Genomic DNA, 21,334 nt, shown 5'->3' on the forward strand with positions numbered 1-21,334 from the left:
AGGAAACCATTCAAAACGGACCAGTTGAGAAAAGTTTAAATGGTTCTGATATTTCTACTGCTGCAATTCAAAATGATGTGTCCAATGTTGGTTTGTCAAAGGAGATTCTATCAGAAGCATCAGCTCCAAAAAGTAGCAGGTTGTCATCTGAATGATTGGCATTGAAAATGGTCTCATGTCTTATCCTTCGCCCAAGGTAGCATTATCAAAACACAGGGTGAAAGGAGCTTATGGTTCTGAAACTTACATGGGAGAAAACCATACCATGTTCTGCTCCATTTGTTAAGGGAAGTGACATCACTAATTTTGACAGTGCTGTTTCATTATCAATTGGTGCCAAATTTAATTAGTGCTGTGAGGATGAAATTTCTACGAAAGGTCAGGGCATCTTAGACATCATGCAAGCCAACTGCATTGGGCAGGGAACCAAAAGTGAGATCTCATGTTGCATTAGCTTTGGGCCTGCTCTCGCAAGCAAGACTTACTCATACCATGCACTTCTATCCAATGACTGAAGTGGTCCTTGAAAAACTTGGTGACCCAGATGCTGATATAAAAAATGCCTTTGTTAGGCTGCTTACCCCATAGTCATCTTGTTCCCTTCTTGGCAGCTGGTTGCTGAAAATGGTCCTGTTGACAGAAAAATTGATGAGAAATAAAAAATCAAATGAAAGAACAAAGACTGATAATTAAAGGCATCACTCACTTCTCCTACAGCTGCATGCAACTCGGTTTGGCTGTGAACCACATTACATATATGACTTTGGGTTATAAGCATGTGACACTCGGCCAAGCACAGTTTCTGATCCCATGAAAGTATTCATTTTCTCAGGAAGGCTTGATATTTCCTGCATGTTGTTTTACTCTCTGAAGGCATTGAGAGATGCAATAGCTTCTGAAAGTATTTTTGAAGATGAAACTGGTGTTAGAACGGTCGCATTGTTTGATCATGAGGAGATTGGATCCGATTTAGCATGAGCTTGCTCTTCCGTCATGTTGGATGCATTATTACGAATCACTAACTCCTCCATCTCTGATTATAAGCTGCTTCAAATAGCAATTCAGAGGAGGTTCCTCGTATCTGTTGACATGGCACATGCCCTGCACCCTAATTACATGGACAATCATGAACTCTTGGTTGGATTCAAGAGCACTCATTGAGTTTAGTGTTTGACAAAGAATGCATTGGATCAAATGGACTGGGTTGAAAAGATAATTGAAGCAATAGCTACTTTTGTTGAGTTCCCTTGCAACCTTGAAGACCATGCATCATCCACCTGGTTTGCTGTTGTGTCTCTGGCTGTAGGTTTGTTTTACCCAGTTGGTATTGGTCTTTCTTTCAAGTTTCATCATTTCTGAGTCTTGAGATCTGCCATCCTTTGATAGTCCAGATATGCTGAGTATCATGAAATGCATTCGTTTTCATGCCATTCATCATGATGGGTTTGAAATGCTCTTCTCATTTTCAGCAATTACGTAGCATGCCCATTTAGCCCTCAACAAGAAAGCTTTAAAGTTTTTGTCTGCATGGGCAAGACAGAGATGATGTCATGACAATGGTTGGCTTGATGAGTGCACAGTTTTCTAAGCCATTGGTAGCGAGCAAAGCTACTCGTCTTGTATGCCACAAATTCAAAAGGTATCCATATGCAAGAAGTTGGCCAAACACTTTACTGGCAGTGAGAGGCACATGGAGTAATTTCAGCAGGCCCAACTTCTAGAAGCAGCTTGAAGGTTGGAAAAATCTGTTTCCAATGGTATACCAAAGCATGGAAACCAGAAATCGTTGAAGCTATTGATCTAGATATTCTTTCTCAGGTGCTGAAGTTAGGAAATCTGGGTTAAGTTATAGAGCTTTGAGGATGTTCTGGATCATGCAATCACCTTCTGATGGTTGCAATCCTAATGAAACTCTGAATCTGTCGGTGAGACCAGATCCCATCGCTATTACTGGTGATCTTATAGCTTGTCCTTACTTGAATTTGTGGCATCAAAGAAGGAGATGAAAGTTCTAATATCACGTGCTGTGCTCAAAGTTTACTGCATGAATGACTTACTCATGGAAGCGAATTTACTCCTTGAGAAAACATGCTGAAACAGGGATCTATATGGATGGATGTACAAGTGAGCAAATTCGAGGACAAGTCTACTGCTGCCATGTCAACATTTGGTTACATTCTGTGCGTCCAAACTGCATGTCCTCTTTCATCCCTCCAGGCACCATAATTATGGTGAAAATGTGGGCCAATACCATCAGATTCTGGGAACTCCTTTGTCAGAAGTCGTGGCTTGTGTGGAAGACAGATTAATATCACATCCAAGGATGTTAGTGGTGGGGCTGGAACATGATCACACCCTCCCATTTCAAACCAAAACCAAGTTGGGAAGAAGAAATACACTGGCTGACTACTTATAAGAGCCTTGCAGTGCAGGTGAATCAATTGCTATGTTTCATGGAGACCTGCTATACTCTTCAAAAGATATCATCAAGAAGTTGGAGATGGAATTAAGATATTTTCAGCAAAACCGGAGTCCTAATTGGTGGATGAATTCAAACAGATGCAGCCATAAATCCTGGGAACAGCAGAGATCCTCTCCTGGATTCTAAGGGAAGGATGAGTGGAATTGACACAGCAATATTTACTCAGACAGGTAGAAGCCGGTCACACACAAGCACATCCTAGTGAAGGAGTTAAAGGAGCCGGCCCCACCCAGATGCTGGTAGCTCAATTGTGACATACATTGGTGGTGATTACAAACTTCACCAAAGGATGCCTTTCGCTGTCGAACTACAAGGAACACCATTACCTGATTGCAGCAGGTTTGGTCAATAGAGCTGCTGATGCTGACCTGTTAAAACTTTGAACAGGAGGCCCTGGCCATGGCTGTCTAGTCAAGATCAGAACCTCAAGTCTTTGTAGGTTTGGTGCAAAACCTTGTTGTTTTAGTTGCTGAGTATATGAGTGGACCGGTTGGAGATCCAGTCAATTGGGACAAAAGCATGGGCATCAAAATGTTTGATGGTGATTCTTTCCACTCTGAGAAGAATAAGAAAAGCATTCTAGTTGATGATTCTTTTATGATTCAACCTCAGTCAATAGTCGATGATCAATCAAATTCTCACTTCGGGACTGACATAAGCATGGTTGCAGACATTGTAGGAGTTACTCAACCTCAAAGTGACACGCCAGAATTTCACAGGAAAGGCTTGAAGTTTTTTCCTGCTCGAGAGTCGGATGACCTTTACATGGTGATTGATTGGGATTCAGCTGCAGAGCATGTCATGACATCTTGGACTCTTGAAATGGATTATGCAAATAATATTTCTACAACTGAAGCTGATAGAGGCCCCTCTGATATTGAAACAACTGGTTGCATTGATGATGAGCTGGCTTCTAATGGTAAGAGCATTGGTAGTACAAACAGTGGGGCTTCTAAAGAAAAAGTTTCTATTAAAGAAGCAAGGTCTAAAGCCTTGGGTGAACCTCTTGTGAAAAGCACATCTGAAATTATACTGAGCGTCTACAAAGGTATATTACTCGTTGCTCAGGTACACTTGCACTCCCATTTTGTTTGTTCATGTATCCATTGTTACCTTGCATGATCCGTTTCCTTCCTATGACCTTTTGAAATTTGATATTCATTGAATAACTGCTATTATATGTTATCTTCGTGATATCTTTGTCTTGTTTAGATTTAATTGGTTTTTCATATACATTTTTTTTTTTCAAGATTTTCCTTTCCTTTCCTTTTCATGGGTTTTCTTGGCAACCAAACAACTGTTGTTGTATGTTTTGTTCGTGATATCTCTATGTTCTTTAGATTTGATTGTTCTCTTTGCATGTATCTAAGAAAAAAATATGCTCATGTTCCTTTGCTTTAGATCGCAGACTGCTCTACTTCTTAAAATGACAAAACGACACTTGCGGTTATTTCTCATTGTAATCGTGTTCTTGTCATTCCTCACTTTGCAAGCTTTCACTATTATATATCCATGAGACTATAGCTCCATTTTTTTTTTCTTGATTTTTTTGTCATCATTTGATTTTTTTTTTCTTCTTGTTGTTTAGGAGATTGATTCTTGATCGTTAAAAAAAATTATTCAACCAACTTTTGCTTTTATAGATCAAGAAATTGGTACAAGTACTTTTAGTGTTGATTTTTTACTTATCATTGTTTTTTCAAAATTTTCTCCAGAAAATTGATATAATTTGAACTAAATGGTGATTACTAGTTATTGTAATGCTTCATTCCAATTGTTTGGTCTCCAAGAAAATTTATGGGATCTTAAGAAGCAAAACCACCTAATTGGACCTAACGTTTGGTTGAGTTTAGTTTTTTATTTATCCAAAATAAGAGGACATAGATTACATGGTTGAGAATCGACTTTTCTTTCCCTCTTTCTTTTCCTCGATTTTCTTTGCTAGTGAAATATTGCTCTATGCTTTCTATGGTTTTGAGAGGGAAATATATAATGATTCGTTCTTGACTCCAAATTAGTTACTGCTCAAATATTTTAGGCAATTGGATAGTACAAATGGAGCTAACATAATATCTTGGGCAACTATAATGAATCCACCAAAAGTGGATGAATGCCAAAAGTGATCAGGTTCTATATTGTATCAAAAATAAAAAAGACCGATTAATGGCTTTATAATCATAATAGAGTTAATTTAAATAATTAAGTGGGGCCATCGGATCCTGGCCAGGAATAAATTGCTATTCCTTTCCTCCACAGAGAAAGGAGTATTCCAAGTCACAGCATAAGAGCCATTTTCAACATCTTTCTTTGATTCCCGAACAAGATCAATTTATATCTATATAAGATTTATATATATCTATGAGATCGTGATTTCGTGTATCAAATATTTCCCTATATATCGATACATCCGATATTTTTGTTCCGATAAAAGTAAATAGAAAAATATTCAAAGTGTCTTTCTTACTTCGACCTGTGAAAATATATACTCTGGAGTTTTAGATTCATCTATAGGAAAAGGAAATATAACAAAGCCGATAATAAAATAAAATGAAAGAAAGAGTAAAGTATAAAGTAAGAAAATATATGATACTGTATTAGTTTAATATACATAGAAATTAGAAGAATCCATAAAGATATTTATTTTTCTCAATCTCACGAACAAGATACGAGAATAAGATTAGTTGATGGAACGAGGAGGGTAAGTCTGGAGATCAACTGGTAGCAAGAGAAGGGATCACTTGTTCTTTGAACAGTTCAGTTCTTTCAAAAAATGAATCTATCTGATTGATGAGTCATAAGACAATTCACGGTTCAGGTGCTTATTAAGAATAGGAATAATCCAATTGAGTTCATGGATTTACCTAGGTCAATTTATGGATCAATAAAGGATTTTTTTCTTCGAAACCCATTAGCATTAGAAGGGGCAGTGTACGAGAAATCAAATCATACATAAATGATCGAATCCTCGGATGCCCTGAAAACGCTATGAGGTGTTCGGAAATGGTTGAAGTAGTTGAATAGGAGGATCACTATGACTATAGCCCTTGGTAAATTCACCAAAGACGTACCTTTTTTGATCTCTCAGAAATTTCATAAAATGGGCTTTCTAGAGATCCCCAATGACCAATCCTCGCGTGAATTGCTAAGGATCCAATAAGTCCAACATTGATTCCTTCAGACGTGTCAATTGGGCAAATGCGTCCATAGTGACTAGGATGGATATCTCGTATCCGAAAACTGGCAGTTCGCCCTGTCAATCCACCGGGGCCCAAATAACTCAATTTTCGCCCATGAACTATTTGTGTCAATGGATTAGTTCCGTCAATTTGGGATCCACTTCGGGATTTTCCTTGGGAGGTATCGGGAAGGAATTGGAAAGTAATAATATTGATTCATACAGATACAAAAGAAAAGGTTCTCTATTGATTCAAAGATTAAGATTTCAAAATAATTCCCTCCTTTTTACTTTCTGCCTTGGCAACTTTTCAAGACTTGTACAAGGACCTGAACCACCCACTACAGTTGGAGAAGTGGAGATCAAATATTGGGGATCCATAGATTAAGATTTCAAAATAATTCCCTCCTTTATGTTCTAGGTGAACCATCATTTTCATGTAATGCAACATAGGTCCTTTTTAACTATGTGCACAATTTGGATGATATGTGGTGCACATCTTGAAGGCCAGCTCCATAATCTCTATTATTTGAAGCAATTGTATGAGTTATGTCGATTTAAATTTAGGTTTATGTAAAATTATGTGAGTTTTATTCACTTATTATTTTTTCAATTTATGCTTTGTATTGGGGATATAAGCTCCAATGACAATCAAGGTGGAAGTCTTTACAGGTTACCCTCTAGTTCCACTGATATATGAGATGCTTGATTATTAGTTTTTATTAGCATTATTAATGATTTATTTAATTTTATTTGTGAATTTATTTTCTATGAATGCAAAAATTTGCCTGGGAATAAGTATTAGAGAATTAATTTTCAATCGTTTGATTTATCTGTTTGTTTGTAAGCTTCATATTGCGTTTAGTAATGCATGTTTCTTTCGTTTCGTATCAGAATAATATTATTTGCTTTTAATGACATTGTGCCTAAAGTGGTAATTTTCTAATTTTCGTTGTTACTTTTGATCTCTACTATTTTCTCTACCTTCTATAGGCGTAAGAGTGGAATTTTCAGGTTTACCGGGGACGAGAAGTTTGATTGGAAATAGGTCTTAGGTAAGTTTCCTCCGTATTCCCTATTCTCTCAAATTTCTCGTTGTTCTTTAATTTTCTCTTGTATGTGTGGGTGTTATATGTCGAATGTGCGTGTAGTAGGAAAATTAATTTTCAATATGTTGATTTCTTTGTTTTCTTCTAATGTTGATGTTCCGTTGTCTATTAGAAATTTCCTTAGTTTCGTGTGCAAATAAATTTATTTCCATTCAACGACATTGTGAATTAAGAGGTAGTTTTCTTCTTCTTGTTTTTACATTTGACCTCTACTCCTTTCACTACCATCTATAAACGTAAGGGTGAAATTTTTCAGGTTTCCTGAGGAAAAGAATAGATTCGTCGGAGATACTTTTGTTGTATGTTTATTTCGTATTCCCTATTATCCTCCATTTCGCACTTTTCTTCATTCTTCTGTTTTATCTTTGGGCGTTGTTTGTTGACTGGGAATATGTATTAGAGAATTAATTTTCAATCGTTTGATTTATTTGTTTGTTTGTAGGCTTCATGTTGCGTTTTGTAATGCTTGTTTCTTTCGTTTTGTATCAGAATAATATTATTTGCTTTTAATGACATTGTGCCTAAAGTGGTAATTTTCAATTCTCGTTGTTACTTTTAATCTCTAATCTTTTCTCTCCCTTCTATAGGTGTAAGAGTGGAATTTTAAGGTTTACCGGGGACAAGAGAAGTTTGATTGGAAATAGGTCTTGGGTAAGTTTCCTCCGTATTCCCTATTCTCTCAAATTTCTCGGTGTTCTTTTATTTTCTCTTGTATGTTTGGGTGTTATATGTCGAATGTGTGTGTATAGTACCAAAATTAATTTTCAATATGTTGCTATCTGTGTTTTGTTCTAACGTTGATGTTCCGTTGTGTACTAGAAATTTTGTTTAGTTTCGTGTGCGAATAAATTTATTTCCATTCAACGACATTGGGAATTAAGAGGTACTTTTCTTCTTCTCGTTTTTACATTTGACCTCTACTCCTTTCGCTACCATCTATTAACGTAAGGGTGAAATTTATCAGGTTTCTCGGGGACAAGAATAGATTCGTCGGAGATACTTCTGTTGTATGTTTATTTCGTATTCCCTATTATCCTCCATTTCGCACTTTTCTTCATTCTTCAGTTTTATCTTTGGGGGTTGTTTGTTGATTGGAAATATGTATTAGAGAATTAATTTTCAATCGTTTAATTTATTTGTTTGTTTGTAAGCTTCATGTTGCGTTTTGTAATGCTCGTTTCTTTCGTTTGTATAAGAATAATATTATTTGCTTTTAATGACATTGTGCCTAAAGTGGTAATTTTCTAATTCTCGTTGTTACATTTGATCTCTACTATTTTCTCTACCTTCTATAGGCGTAAGAGTGGAACTTTCAGGTTTACCGGGAACAAGAGAAGTTTGATTGGAAATAGGTCTTGGGTAAGTTTCCTCCGTATTCACTATTCTCTCAAATTTCTCGCTGTTCTTTAATTTTTCTCTTGTATGTGTGGGTGTTATATGTCGAATGTGTGTGTATAGTACGAAAATTAATTTTCAATATGTTTACATATGTGTTTTCTTCTAATGTTGATGTTCCGTTGTGTATTAGAAATTTCTTTAGTTTCGTGTGCAAATAAATTTATTTCCATTCAACGACATTGTGAATTAAGAGGTAGTTTTCTTCTTCTTGTTTTTACATTTGATCTCTACTCCTTTCGCTACCATCTATAAACGTAAGGGTGAAAATTTTCAGGTTTCCCGGGGACAAGAATAGATTCGTCAGAGATACTTCTGTTGTATGTTTATTTCGTATTCCCTATTATCCTCTGTTTCGCACTTTTCTTCATTCTTCTGTTTTATCTTTGGGCGTTGTTTGTTGACTGGGAATATGTATTGGAGAATTAATTTTCAATCGTTTGATTTATCTGTTTGTTTGTAAGCTTCATATTGCGTTTCGTAATGCTCGTTTCTTTCCTTTTGTATCAGAATAATATTATTTGCTTTTAATGACATTGTGCCTAAAGTGGTAATTTTCTAATTCTCGTTGTTACTTTGGATATCTACTCTTTTCTCTACCTTCTAGAGGCGTAAGAATGGAATTTTCCGGTTTACCGGGGACAAGAGAATTTTGATTGGAAATAGGTCTTAGGTAAGTTTCCTCCGTATTCTCTATTCTCTCAAATTTCTCGGTGCTATTTAATTTTCTCTTGTATGTTTGGGTGTTATATGTCGAATGTGTGTATAGTACGAAAATTAATTTTTAATATGTTGCTATCTGTGTTTTGTTCTAACGTTGATGTTCCGTTGTGTATTAGAAATTTTGTTTAGTTTCGTGTGCGAATAAATTTATTTCCATTCAACGACATTGGGAATTAAGTGGTAGTTTTCTTCTTATTGTTTTTACATTTGACCTCTACTCCTTTCGCTACCATCTATTAACGTAAGGGTGAAATTTATCAGGTTTCCCGGGGACAAGAATAGATTCTCGGAGATACTTCTGTTGTATGTTTATTTCGTATTCCCTATTATCCTCCATTTCGCAGTTTTCTTCATTCTTCTCTTTTATCTTTGGGCAATGTTTGTTGACTGGAAATATGTATTAGAGAATTAATTTTCAATCGTTTGATTTATTTGTTTGTTTGTAAGCTTCATGTTGCGTTTTGTAATGCTCGTTTCTTTCGTTTCGTATCAGAATAATATTATTTGCTTTTAATCACATTGTGCCTAAAGTGGTAATTTTCTAATTCTCGTTGTCACTTTGGATCTCTACTCTTTTCTATACCTTCTATAGGCGTAAGAGTGGAACTTTCAGGTTTACCGGGGACAAGAGAAGTTTGATTGGAAATAGGTCTTGGGTAAGTTTCCTCCGTATTCCTTATTCTCTCAAATTTCTCGGCGTTCTTTAATTTTCTCTTCTATATTTGGCTGTTATATGTCGAATGTGTGTGTTTAGTTGGAAAATTAATTTTGAATATGTTGATAATTGTGTTTTCTACTAATGTTGATGTTCCGTTGTGTATTAGAAATTTTGTTTAGTTTCGTGTGCGAATAAATTTATTTCCATTCAACGACATTGGGAATCAAGAGGTAGTTTTCTTCTTCTCGTTTTTACATTTGACCTATACTCCTTTCGCTACCATCTATTAACGTAAGGGTGAAATTTATCAGGTTTCCCAGGGACAAGAATAGATTCGTCGGAGATACTTCTATTGAATGTTTATTTCGTATTCCCTATTATCCTCCATTTCGCAGTTTTCTTCATTCTTCTGTTTTATCTTTGGGCGTTGTTTGTTGACTGGAAATATGTATTAGAGAATTAATTTTCAATCCTTTGATTTATTTGTTTGTTTGTAAGCTTCATGTTGCGTTTTGTAATGCTCGTTTCTTTCGTTTCGTATCAGAATAATATTATTTGCTTTTAATCACATTGTGCCTAAAGTGGTAATTTTCTAATTCTCGTTGTCACTTTGGATCTCTACTCTTTTCTATACCTTCTATAGGCGTAAGAGTGGAACTTTCAGGTTTACCGGGGACAAGAGAAGTTTGATTGGAAATAGGTCTTGGGTAAGTTTCCTCCGTATTCCTTATTCTCTCAAATTTCTCGGCGTTCTTTAATTTTCTCTTCTATATTTGGCTGTTATATGTCGAATGTGTGTGTTTAGTTGGAAAATTAATTTTGAATATGTTGATAATTGTGTTTTCTACTAATGTTGATGTTCCGTTGTGTATTAGAAATTTTGTTTAGTTTCGTGTGCGAATAAATTTATTTCCATTCAACGACATTGGGAATCAAGAGGTAGTTTTCTTCTTCTCGTTTTTACATTTGACCTATACTCCTTTCGCTACCATCTATTAACGTAAGGGTGAAATTTATCAGGTTTCCCAGGGACAAGAATAGATTCGTCGGAGATACTTCTATTGAATGTTTATTTCGTATTCCCTATTATCCTCCATTTCGCAGTTTTCTTCATTCTTCTGTTTTATCTTTGGGCGTTGTTTGTTGACTGGAAATATGTATTAGAGAATTAATTTTCAATCCTTTGATTTATTTGTTTGTTTGTAAGCTTCATGTTGCGTTTTGTAATGCTCGTTTCTTTCGTTTCGTATCAGAATAATATTATTTGCTTTTAATCACATTGTGCCTACAGATGTAATTTTCTAATTCTCGTTGTTACTTTGGATCTCTACTCTTTTCGCTACCTTCTATAGGCGTAAGAGTGGAATTTTCAGGTTTACCGGGGACAAGAAAAGTTTGATTGGAAATAGGTCTTAGGTAAGTTTCCTCTGTATTCCCTATTCTCTCAAATTTCTCGGTGCTCTTTAATTTTCTCTTGTATGTTTGGGTGTTATATGTCGAATGTGTGTATAGTACGAAAATTAATTTTCAATATGTTGCTATCTGTGTTTTGTTCTAACATTGATGTTTCGTTGTGTATTAGAAATTTTGTTTAGTTTCGTGTGCGAATAAATTTATTTCCATTCAACGATATTGGGAATTAAGTGGTAGTTTTGTTTCTCTCGTTTTTACATTTGACCTCTACACCTTTCGCTACCATCTATTAACGTAAGGGTGAAATTTATCAGGTTTCCTGGGAACAAGAATAGATTCGTCGGAGATACTTCTGTTGTATGTTTATTTCGTATTCCCTATTATCCTCCATTTCGCACTTTTCTTCATTCTTTTGTTTTATGTTTGGGCGTTGTTTGTTGATTGGAAATATGTATTGGAGAATTAATTTTCAATCGTTTGATTTATTTGTCTGTTTGTAAGTTTCATGTTGCGTTTTGTAATGCTCGTTTCTTTCGTTTCGTATCAGAATAATATTATTTGCTTTTAATGACATTGTGCCTAAAGTGGTAATTTTCTAATTCTCATTGTAACTTTTGATCTCTACTCTTTTCTATACCTTGTATAGGCGTAAGAGTGGAACTTTCAGGTTTACCGGGGACAAGAGAAGTTTGATTGGAAATAGGTCTCGGGTAAGTTTCCTCCGTATTCCCTATTCTCTCAAATTTCTCGGTGTTCTTTAATTTTGTCTTGTATATTTGGGTGTTATATGTCGAATGTGTGTGTTTAGTTGGAAAATTAATTTTTAATATGTTGATAACTGTGTTTTCTACTAATGTTGATGTTCCGTTGTGTATTAGAAATTTTGTTTAGTTTCGTGTGCGAATAAATTTATTTCCATTCAACGACATTGGGAATCAAGATGTAGTTTTCTTCTTCTCGTTTTTACATTTGACCTATACTCTTTTCGCTACCATCTATTAACGTAAGGGTGAAATTTATCAGGTTTCCCAGGGACAGGAATAGATTCGTCGGAGATACTTCTGTTGAATGTTTATTTCGTATTCCCTATTATCCTCCATTTCGCAGTTTTCTTCATTCTTCTGTTTTATCTTTGGGCGTTGTTTGTTGACTGGAAATATGTATTAGAGAATTAATTTTCAATCCTTTGATTTATTTGTTTGTTTGTAAGCTTCATGTTGCGTTTTGTATTGCTCGTTTCTTTCGTTTCGTATCAGAATAATATTATTTGTTTTTAATCACATTGTGCCTAAAGATGTAATTTTCTAATTCTCGTTCTTACTTTGGATCTCTACTCTTGTCGCTACCTTCTATAGGCGTAAGAGTGGAATTTTCAGGTTTACCGGGGACAAGAGAAGTTTGATTGGAAATAGGTCTTGGGTAAGTTTCCTCCGTATTCCCTATTCTATCAAATTTCTCGGTGGTCTTTAATTTTCTCTTGTATATTTGGGTGTTATATGTCGAATGTGTGAGTTTAGTTGGAAAATTAAATTTTAATATGTTGATAACTGTGTTTTCTACTAATGTTGATGTTCCGTTGTGTATTAGAAATTTTGTTTAGTTTCGTGTGCGAATAAATTTATTTCCATTCAACGACATTGGGAATCAAGAGGTAGTTTTCTTCTTCTCGTTTTTACATTTGACCTATACTCCTTTCGCTACCATCTATTGACGTAAGGTTGAAATTTATCAGGTTTCCCGGGGAGAAGAATTGATTCGTCGGAGATACTTCAGTTGTATGTTTATTTCGTATTCCCTATTATCCTCCATTTCGCAGTTTTCTTCATCTTCTGTTTTATCTTTGGGCGTTGTTTGTTGACCGGAAATATGTATTAGAGAATTAATTTTCGATCGTTTGATTTATTTGTTTGTTTGTAAGCTTCATGTTGCGTTTTGTAATGCTCGTTTCTTTCGTTTCGTATCAGAATAATATTATTTGCTTTTAATGACATTGTGCTTAAAGTGGTATTTTTCTAATTCTCGTCGTTACTTTTTATCTCTACTCTTTTCTATACCTTCTATAGGCGTAAGAGTGGAACTTTCAGGTTTACCGGGGACAAGAGAAGTTTGATTGGAAATAGGTCTTGGGTAAGTTTCCTCCGTATTCCCTATTCTCTCAAATTTCTCGATGTTCTTTAATTTTGTCTTGTATATTTGGGTGTTATATGTCGAATGTGTGTGTTTAGTTGGAAAATTAATTTTCAATATGTTGATAACTGTGTTTTCTACTAATGTTGATGTTCCGTTGTCTATCAGAAATTTCTTTAGTTTCGTGTGCAAATAAATTAATTTCCATTTAACGACATTGTGAATTAAGAGGTAGTTTTCTTCTTTTCCTTTCACTATCATCTATGAACGTAACGGTGAAATTTTTCAGGTTTCCCGGGGACAAGAATAGATTTGTCGGAGATACTTCTGTTGTATGTTTATTTCGTATTCCCTATTATCCTCCATTTCGCAGTTTTCTTCATTCTTCTCTTTTATCTTTGGGCGTTGTTTGTTGACCGGAAATATGTATTAGAGAATTAATTTTCGATCGTTTGATTTATTTGTTTGTTTGTAAGCTTCATGTTGCGTTTTGTAATGCTCGTTTCTTTCGTTTCGTATCAGAATAATATTATTTGCTTTTAATGTCATTGTGCCTAAAGTGGTATTTTTCTAATTCTCGTCGTTAGTTTTTATCTCTACTCTTTTCTATACCTTCTATAGGCGTAAGAGTGGAACTTTCAGGTTTACCGGGGACAAGAGAGGTTTGATTGGAAATAGGTCTTGGGTAAGTTTCCTCTGTATTGTCTATTCTCTCAAATTTCTCGCTATTCTTTAATTTTCTCTTGTATGTGTGTGGGTGTTCTATGTCGAATGTGTGTAGTAGGCAAATTAATTTTCAATATGTTGATTTCTTTGTTTTCTTCTAATTTTGAAGTTCCGTTGTCTATAAGAAATTTCTTTAGTTTCGTGTGCAAATAAATTTATTTCCAGTCAACGACATTGTGAATTAAGAGGTAGTTTTCTTGTTCTGGTTATTACATTTGATCTGTACTCCTTTCGCTTCCATCTATAAACGTAAAGGTGAAAATTTTCAGGTTTCCCGGGGACAAGAATAGATTCAGTGGAGATACTTATGTTGCATATTTATTTTGCGTTCGCTATTATCCTCCATTTCGCACTTTTCTTCATTCTTCTGTTTTATCTTTGGGCGTTGTTTGTTGATTGGAAATATGTATTAGAGAATAATTTTCAATCGTTTGATTTATTTGTTTGTTTGTAAGCTTCATGTTGCATTTTGTAATACTCGTTTGTTTCGTTTCGTATCAGAATAATATTATTTGCTTTTAATGACATTGTGCCTAAAGTGGTAATTTTCTAATTCTCGTTGTTACTTTGGATCTCTACTCTTTTATGTACCTTCTATAGGCGTAAGAGTGGAATTTTCAGGTTTACCGGGGACAAGAAGTTTGATTGGAAATAGGTCTTGGGTAAGTTTCCTCCGTATTCCCTATTCTCTCAAATTTCTCGGTGCTCTTTAATTTTCTATTGTATGTTTGGGTGTTGTGTGTCGAATGTGTGTGTTTAGTAGGAAAATTAATTTTCAATATGTTGATTTCTTTGTTTTCTTCTAATGTTGAACTTCCGTTGTCTATTAGAAATTTCTTTAGTTTCGTGTGCAAATAAATTTATTTTCGTTCAACGACATTGTGAATTAAGAGGTAGTTTTCTTCTTCTCGTTTTTACATTTGACCTCTACTCCTTTCGCTACCATCTATTAACGTAAGGGTGAAATTTTTCAGGTTTCCCGGGGACAAGAATAGATTCGGCGGAGATACTTCTATTGTATATTTATTTCGTATTCCCTATTATCCTCCATTTCGCAGTTTTCTTTATTCTTCTGTTTTATCTTTTGGGCATTGTTTGTTGACTGGAAATATGTATTAGAGAATTAATTTTCAATCGTTTGATTGATTTTGTTTGTTTGTAAGCTTCATGTTGTGTTTTGTAATGCTCGTTTCTTTCGTTTCGTATCAGAATAATATTATTTGCTTTTAATGACAGTGTGCCTAAAGTAGTAATTTTCTAATTCTCGTTGTTACTTTGGAGCTCTACTCTTTTCTCTACCTTCTATAGGCGTAGGAGTGGAATTTTCAGGTTTACCAGGGACAAGAGAAGTTTGATTGGAAATAGGTCTTGGGTAGGTTTCCTCCGTATTCCCTATTCTCTCAAAATTTCTAGATGTTCTTTAATTTTCTCTTGTATGTTAAGGTGTTATATGTCGAATGTGTGTGTGTAGTGCGAAAATTAATTTTGAATATGTTTGTATATGTGTTTTCTTCTAATGTTGATGTTCCATTGTGTATTAGAAATTTCTTTAGTTTCGTGTGCAAATAAATTTATTTCCATTCAACGACATTGTGAATTAGGAGGTAGTTTTCTTCTTCTGATTATTACATTTGATCTCTACTCCTTTCGCTAGCATATATTAATGTAAGAGTCAAATTTTTCAGGTTTCCCGAGGACAAGAATAGATTCGTCGGAGATACTTTTGTTGTACGTTTATTTCGTATTCCCTATTATCCTCCATTTCGCACTTTTCTTCATTCTTCTGTTTTATCTTTGGGCGTTGTGTGTTGACTGGAAATATGTATTAGAGAATTAATTTTCAATCGTTTGATTGATTTATTTGTTTGTAAGCTTCATGTTGCGTTTTGTAAAGCTCGTTTGTTTCGTTTCGTATCAGAATAATATTATTTGCTTTTAATGACATTGTGCCTAAAGTGGTAATTTTCTAATTCTCGTTGTTACTTTTGATCTCTACTTTTTTGTCTACCTTATATAGGCGTAAGAGTGGAACTTTCAGGTTTACCGGGGACAAGCGAAGTTTGATTAGAAATAGGTCTTAGGTAAGTTTCCTCCGTATTCGCTATTCTCTCAAATTTCTCGGTGTTCTTTAATTTTCTCTTGTATGTGTGAGTGTTATATGTCGAATGTGTGTGTAGTCGGAAAATTAATTTTCAATATGTTGATTTCTTTTTTTTCTTCTAATGTTGATGTTTCGTTGTGTATTAGAAATTTCTTTACTTTCGTGTGCAAATAAATTTATTTCCATTCAACGACATTGTGAATTAAGAGGTAGTTTTCTTCTTCTGGTTATTACATTTGATCTGTACTCCTTTCGCTTCCATCTATAAACGTAAAGGTGAAATTTTTCAGGTTTCCCGGGGACAAGAATAGATTCGACGGAGATACTTCTTTTGTATGTTTATTTCGTATTCCCTATTATCCTCCATTTTGCAGTTTTCTTTATTCTTCTGTTTTATGTTTGGGCGTTGTTTGTTGACTGGAAATATGTATTAGAGAATTAATTTTCAATTGTTTGATTGATTTGTTTGTTTGTAAGCTTCATGTTGCGTTTTGTGAAGCTCGTTTGTTTCGTTTCGTATCAGAATAATATTATTTGCTTTTAATGACATTGTGCTTAAAGTGGTAATTTTCTAATTCTCGTTGTTACTTTTGATCTCTACTATTTTCTCTACCTTATATAGGCGTAAGAGTGGAACTTTCAGGTTTACCGGGAACAAGAGAAGTTTGATTGGAAATAGGTCTTGGGTAAGTTTCCTCCGTATTCACTATTCTCTCAAATTTCTCGCTGTTCTTTAATTTTTGTCTTATATTGTGGGTGTTATATGTCGAATGTGTCTAGTAGGAAAATTAATTTTCAATATGTTGATTTCTTTGTTTTCTTCTAATGTTGAAGTTTGATTGTCTATTAGAAATTTCTTTAGTTTTCGTGTGCAAATAAATTTATTTCCATTCAACGACATTGTGAATTAAGAGGTAGTTTTCTTCTTCTCGTTTTTACATTTGACCTCTACTCCTTTCTCTACCATCTATTAACGTAAGTGTGAAATTTATCAGGTTTCCCGGGGACAAGAATAGATTCGTCAGAGATACTTCTGTTGTATGTTTATTTCGTATTCCCTATTATCCTCCATTTCGCACTTTTCTTCATTCTTCTGTTTTATCTTTGGGCGTTGTGTGTTGACCGGAAATATTTATTAGAGAATTAATTTTCAATCGTTTGATTGATTTGCTTGTTTGTAAGCTTGATGTTGCGTTTTGTAAAGCTCGTTTCTTTCTTTTTGTACCAGAATAATATTATTTGCTTTTAATGACATTATGCCTAAAGTGGTAATTTTCTAATTCTCGTTGTTACTTTGGATCTCTACTCTTTTGTCTACCTTATATAGGCGTAAGAGTGGAACTTTCAGGTTTACCGGGGACAAGAGAAGTTTGATTGGAAATAGGTCTTAGGTAAGTTTCCTCCGTATTCCCTATTCTCTCAAAATTTCTCGATGTTCTTTAATTTTCTCTTGTATGTTTGGGTGTTATATGTCGAATGTGTGTGTATAGTACGAAAATTAATTTTCAATATGTTTGTATATGTGTTTTCTTCTAATGTTGATGTTCCGTTATCTATTGGAAATTTCTTTAGTTTCGTGTGCAAATAAATTTTTTTCCATTCAACGACATTATGCATTAGGAGGTAGTTTTCTTCTTCTGGTAATTACATTTGATCTCTACTCCTTTCGCTACCATCCAGTAATGTAAGGGTGAAAATTTTCAGGTTTCCCGGGGACAAGAATAGATTCATCAGAGATTTTTCTGTTGTATGTTTATTTCGTATTCCCTATTATCCTCTATTTTGCAGTTTTCTTTATTCTTCTGTTTTATCTTTGGGTGTTGTTTGTTGATTGGAAATATGTATTAGTGAATTAATTTTCAATCGTTTGATTTATTTGTTTGTTTGTAAGCTTCATGTTGCGTTTTGTAATGCTCGTTTCTTTCGTTTCGTATCAGAATAATATTATTTGCTTTTAATGACATTGTGCCTTAAGAGGTAATTTTCTACTTCTCGTTTTTACATTTGATCTCTACTCCTTTCCCTACCATCTATAAGATTAAGGGTGGAATTTTTCAGGTTTCCTGGGGATAAGAGAGGATTCATCGAAGATACTTCTGTCGTATGTTTGTTTCGTATTCCCTATTCTCATCCATTTCGCACTGTTCTTCATTCTTTTCTTTTATCTTTGGGTGTTGTTGGTTGGCTGCATATATGTATCAGAGAATTAATTTTCAATCCTTTGATTTATTTGTTTGTTTCAAAGCTGCATGTGTCTTTGTCTAATGCTCGTTTCTTTGGTTTTGTAACAGAATAATTTATTTGGTTTTAATGATATTGTGCCTTTAGTGGTAATTTTCTTATTCTCGTTTTGACATTTGATCTCTGCTCTTTTCCCCGTCTTCTATAGGTGTAAGAGTGGAATTTTTAGGTTTACCGGGGACAAGAGAAGTTTTTTTTTTAAATAGGTTTTGGGTAAGTTTCCTCTGTATTCCCTATTCTTTCAAATTTCTCATTTTCTTCAATATTCTCTTGTATGTTTGGGTGTTATATGTCGAATATATGTGTGTACTAGGAAAATTAATTTTCAATCTGTTGATTTCTTTGTTTTCTTCTGATGTTGATGTTCCGTTGTCTATTACAAATTTCTTTAGATTTGGTGTGAAAATAAGTTTACTTCTATTCAACAACATTGTGCCTTAAGAGGTAATTTTTTACTTCTCGTTTTTACATTTGATCTCTACTCCTTTCCCTACCATCTATAAGATTAAGGGTGGAATTTTTCAGGTTTCCTGGGGATAAGAGAGGATTCATCGAAGATACTTCTGTCGTATGTTTGTTTCGTATTCCCTATTCTCATCCATTTCGCACTGTTCTTCATTCTTTTCTTTTATCTTTGGGTGTTGTTGGTTGGCTGCATATATGTATCAGAGAATTAATTTTCAATCCTTTGATTTATTTGTTTGTTTCAAAGCTTCATGTTGCCTTGTCTAATGCTCGTTCCTTTCGTTTCGTAATAGAATAATTTGATTTGGTTTTAATGACATTGTGCCTTTAGTGGTAATTTTCTTATTCTCGTTTTGACATTTGATCTCTGCTTTTTTCCCTGCCTTCTGTAGGTGTAAGAGTGGAATTTTCAGGTTTATCGGGGACAAGAGAAGTTTATTTTGAAATAGGTTTTGGGTAAGTTTCCTCCGTATTCCCTATTCTCTCAAATTTCTTATTTTCTTCAATATTCTCTTATATGTTTGGGTGTTATATGTCGAATGTATGCGTGTACTAGCAAAATTAATTTTTAATCTGTTGATTTCTTTGTTTTCTTCTGATGTTGATGTTCCGTTGTCTATTACACATTTCTTTAGTTTTGTGTGAAAATAATTTGATGTTTGGTAACCCAAAATACAACAACCAAATGAGTTCAGTTTGTCTCAGCTTAGGATATTGAGAGACTCCTTTGGTGAATACCTTAACAGCATTGAAGCTGGTTGGCAGGTCAGTTCAGATCTACATGATCACAACAATACAAGGCTGTTCACTTATTGGACTAGTGATGCATGTCTGGCCACAACATGCTACAGTCTTCTCTGCTCGGGCTTTATTCCAATCGACATTGAAATAGCAATGGGCAAGATGGTATTTCTATGATGAAAGTTGAGGTAAAGGTGCAGGCTCCAAAGCTCCGCCATATGCATCTTAACTGTTTTGAAGCTGGTATACCCCAGAATGGTTAGACTCGTGAGCATACTTTGCTTGCCTTCACCCTTGGTGTCAAGGAAATAATACGTTGTTGCAATGAGATGTATGCAACAACACCAAAGTATTCTAAAGCCAAGATGTTTACAAGATTGGTGGTATTGGCACTGTTCATGTTGGTTGTGTTGAAACAGGCATCCTTAAACTTGGTATGATTGTCACCTTTAGACCAAATGGAGCGCTACTGTGAAGCCCTTGTCCAGGAGCCTGAGGAAAACCAGAAGCAGATGCTGGGAGAATTGCAGAATCTCAGAATTGAGCACTCTACTTGCGTGTACGCAATTTCATCCACGAAGGCCCAAATGGAGACAATGAATCAAGACATGAATGAGCAGATCTTAAGATTTGCTGAGGATGGACATGACTTGGATTCCCTTAATCAGGAGCTTGAAAGAAGGGCTATTACCTCTGAAGCAACACTTAAAAAGGCACACAGTCACTCATTATTAAGGATGAGTGCTGCTTGTGCCACTTGGCCATTGGTGGTATGCAGAGAGCTGCTGTTACTGCTAAAACTCCTCTTAGAATTAAATCTAAAGAAGTTTCTGAGATGAACTATGATACATCTATGCAAGATAGGGGAAATTCTACACCTACCTCAAGTACTGTTGATGGTCAGAAAAACGCCAAGTCAAAGGAAGGGCCAGACTGGAATCCAGACTTAAAATTCAGGAGTACAGGCAACCTACTAGGTTGTCCCTGCAGGCTTTAACCACCCCAACTGCGCTGTATCAAGTAAGACTGTTATTAACTGACCAAGAATCAAAGTTTGGAGTTGAAAATATGTTTAGAAATCAAATTGTAGGCAGGCACTAAATGCTTGGAATTGAATTCTTTGTGTTTGATTTCATTCTTCTTGAATTATGTTAGAGAATCTTCTTGTTGTGGGTGTTGCAATTGGGAATTGAATTGCTTGGATTTGATTTGACTGTTCTGGATACATGTGGATTAATCTTGATCTGATGAGTGTTGCAATAAAGAATTGAGGTTTATGTATATTAATCTTAATCTGTTTTGGTTGTTGCAATTGGGATTGAATTCTTTGTGTTTGACTTGATTCATCTTGATTTATGTTAGAGAATCTTGTTGTTGTGGGTGTTGCAATTGAGAATTGAATTGCTTGGATTTGATTTGTTTGCATTTTGATTTGATTATGCTACTAAATCTTTGTTACTGGAAGAATTATACTTTCATAGAAGACTGCTTTTGGTTCAATTCCACGCCAATTACACGTTATAATCAGGAAAACAGTTTCCCTAAGTTTGCTTTTTAAGTTTATATCAAGGAACTCCTGATTTCAGGTTGTCATAACTCCAACTCTGTGAAGCTCAAGTACTCATATAGTCAACCTAGGTGCAGATGCATTCAGAGCAATCCGTTTCAGATTACGATCACAATGAATGCGGTAATGGATTAAAGCCTCAAGGTCCATTTAAGATACCCCAGTACCACACTCTCCTCCTCTTCCACCAGACCATCTTAGAGCTTCAGAATTTCCTCCCTCAACATATTAGGCCAGACAACATGACCTAACCTTTATTGATCTTTCCTTCCTCTCTATGTATCCTTGGACTTTCTTGCTGAGCATATATCATAACCCAATCCAAGTCATCACATGGTTTGAATAAATCTCTCCTCATCATCTTGCTTCAACCTCAATTCTTTCTCCAATTATAATTTCATTTTCTTTATT

General features: G+C 34.9%; 1 protein-coding gene and 3 long non-coding RNA genes across 7 annotated transcripts; all 4 read left to right on the forward strand.

Moving 5' to 3' along the window:
• Nucleotides 1-2,425: 2,425 nt before the first annotated feature.
• On the forward strand, nucleotides 2,426-10,794 carry LOC117922851 (COP1-interacting protein 7-like). 4 transcript variants are annotated; one of them, XM_034841041.1, is made up of 8 exons: nucleotides 2,426-3,530; nucleotides 6,651-6,941; nucleotides 7,023-7,065; nucleotides 7,354-7,417; nucleotides 7,586-7,649; nucleotides 7,731-7,773; nucleotides 8,062-8,125; nucleotides 9,477-10,794. In XM_034841041.1, the coding sequence occupies exons 2-8, from the start codon at nucleotides 6,854-6,856 to the stop codon at nucleotides 9,480-9,482; spliced, it is 372 nt and encodes a 123-aa protein (XP_034696932.1). In that variant the 5' UTR covers nucleotides 2,426-3,530; nucleotides 6,651-6,853; the 3' UTR covers nucleotides 9,483-10,794. The 4 variants fall into 4 exon arrangements, 3 of the variants coding, with proteins under 3 accessions (XP_034696932.1, XP_034696930.1, XP_034696931.1); XR_004652563.1 differs by lacking the exons at nucleotides 7,023-7,065; nucleotides 8,062-8,125; nucleotides 9,477-10,794 and having other exon boundaries at nucleotides 6,651-6,712; nucleotides 7,731-8,014; XM_034841039.1 differs by lacking the exons at nucleotides 7,023-7,065; nucleotides 7,586-7,649; nucleotides 7,731-7,773; nucleotides 8,062-8,125; nucleotides 9,477-10,794 and having other exon boundaries at nucleotides 6,651-6,712; nucleotides 7,354-7,568.
• A 1,725-nt stretch (nucleotides 10,795-12,519) lies between these two features.
• Nucleotides 12,520-13,612, forward strand: LOC117922856. Its single transcript, XR_004652568.1, has 3 exons — nucleotides 12,520-12,606; nucleotides 12,688-12,730; nucleotides 13,019-13,612. It is a non-coding gene; the product is annotated as an uncharacterized LOC117922856 (long non-coding RNA).
• On the forward strand, nucleotides 13,613-15,009 carry LOC117922858. The gene is made up of 2 exons (XR_004652569.1): nucleotides 13,613-13,767; nucleotides 14,409-15,009. It is a non-coding gene; the product is annotated as an uncharacterized LOC117922858 (long non-coding RNA).
• A 2,179-nt stretch (nucleotides 15,010-17,188) lies between these two features.
• Nucleotides 17,189-20,486, forward strand: LOC117922855. The gene is made up of 8 exons (XR_004652567.1): nucleotides 17,189-17,300; nucleotides 17,614-17,886; nucleotides 17,968-18,010; nucleotides 18,299-18,363; nucleotides 18,543-18,594; nucleotides 18,676-18,718; nucleotides 19,008-19,071; nucleotides 19,381-20,486. It is a non-coding gene; the product is annotated as an uncharacterized LOC117922855 (long non-coding RNA).
• Nucleotides 20,487-21,334: the final 848 nt, after the last annotated feature.

This window comes from Vitis riparia, chromosome 10, assembly GCF_004353265.1.
Source record: "Vitis riparia cultivar Riparia Gloire de Montpellier isolate 1030 chromosome 10, EGFV_Vit.rip_1.0, whole genome shotgun sequence".
NCBI lineage: Eukaryota > Viridiplantae > Streptophyta > Magnoliopsida > Vitales > Vitaceae > Vitis > Vitis riparia.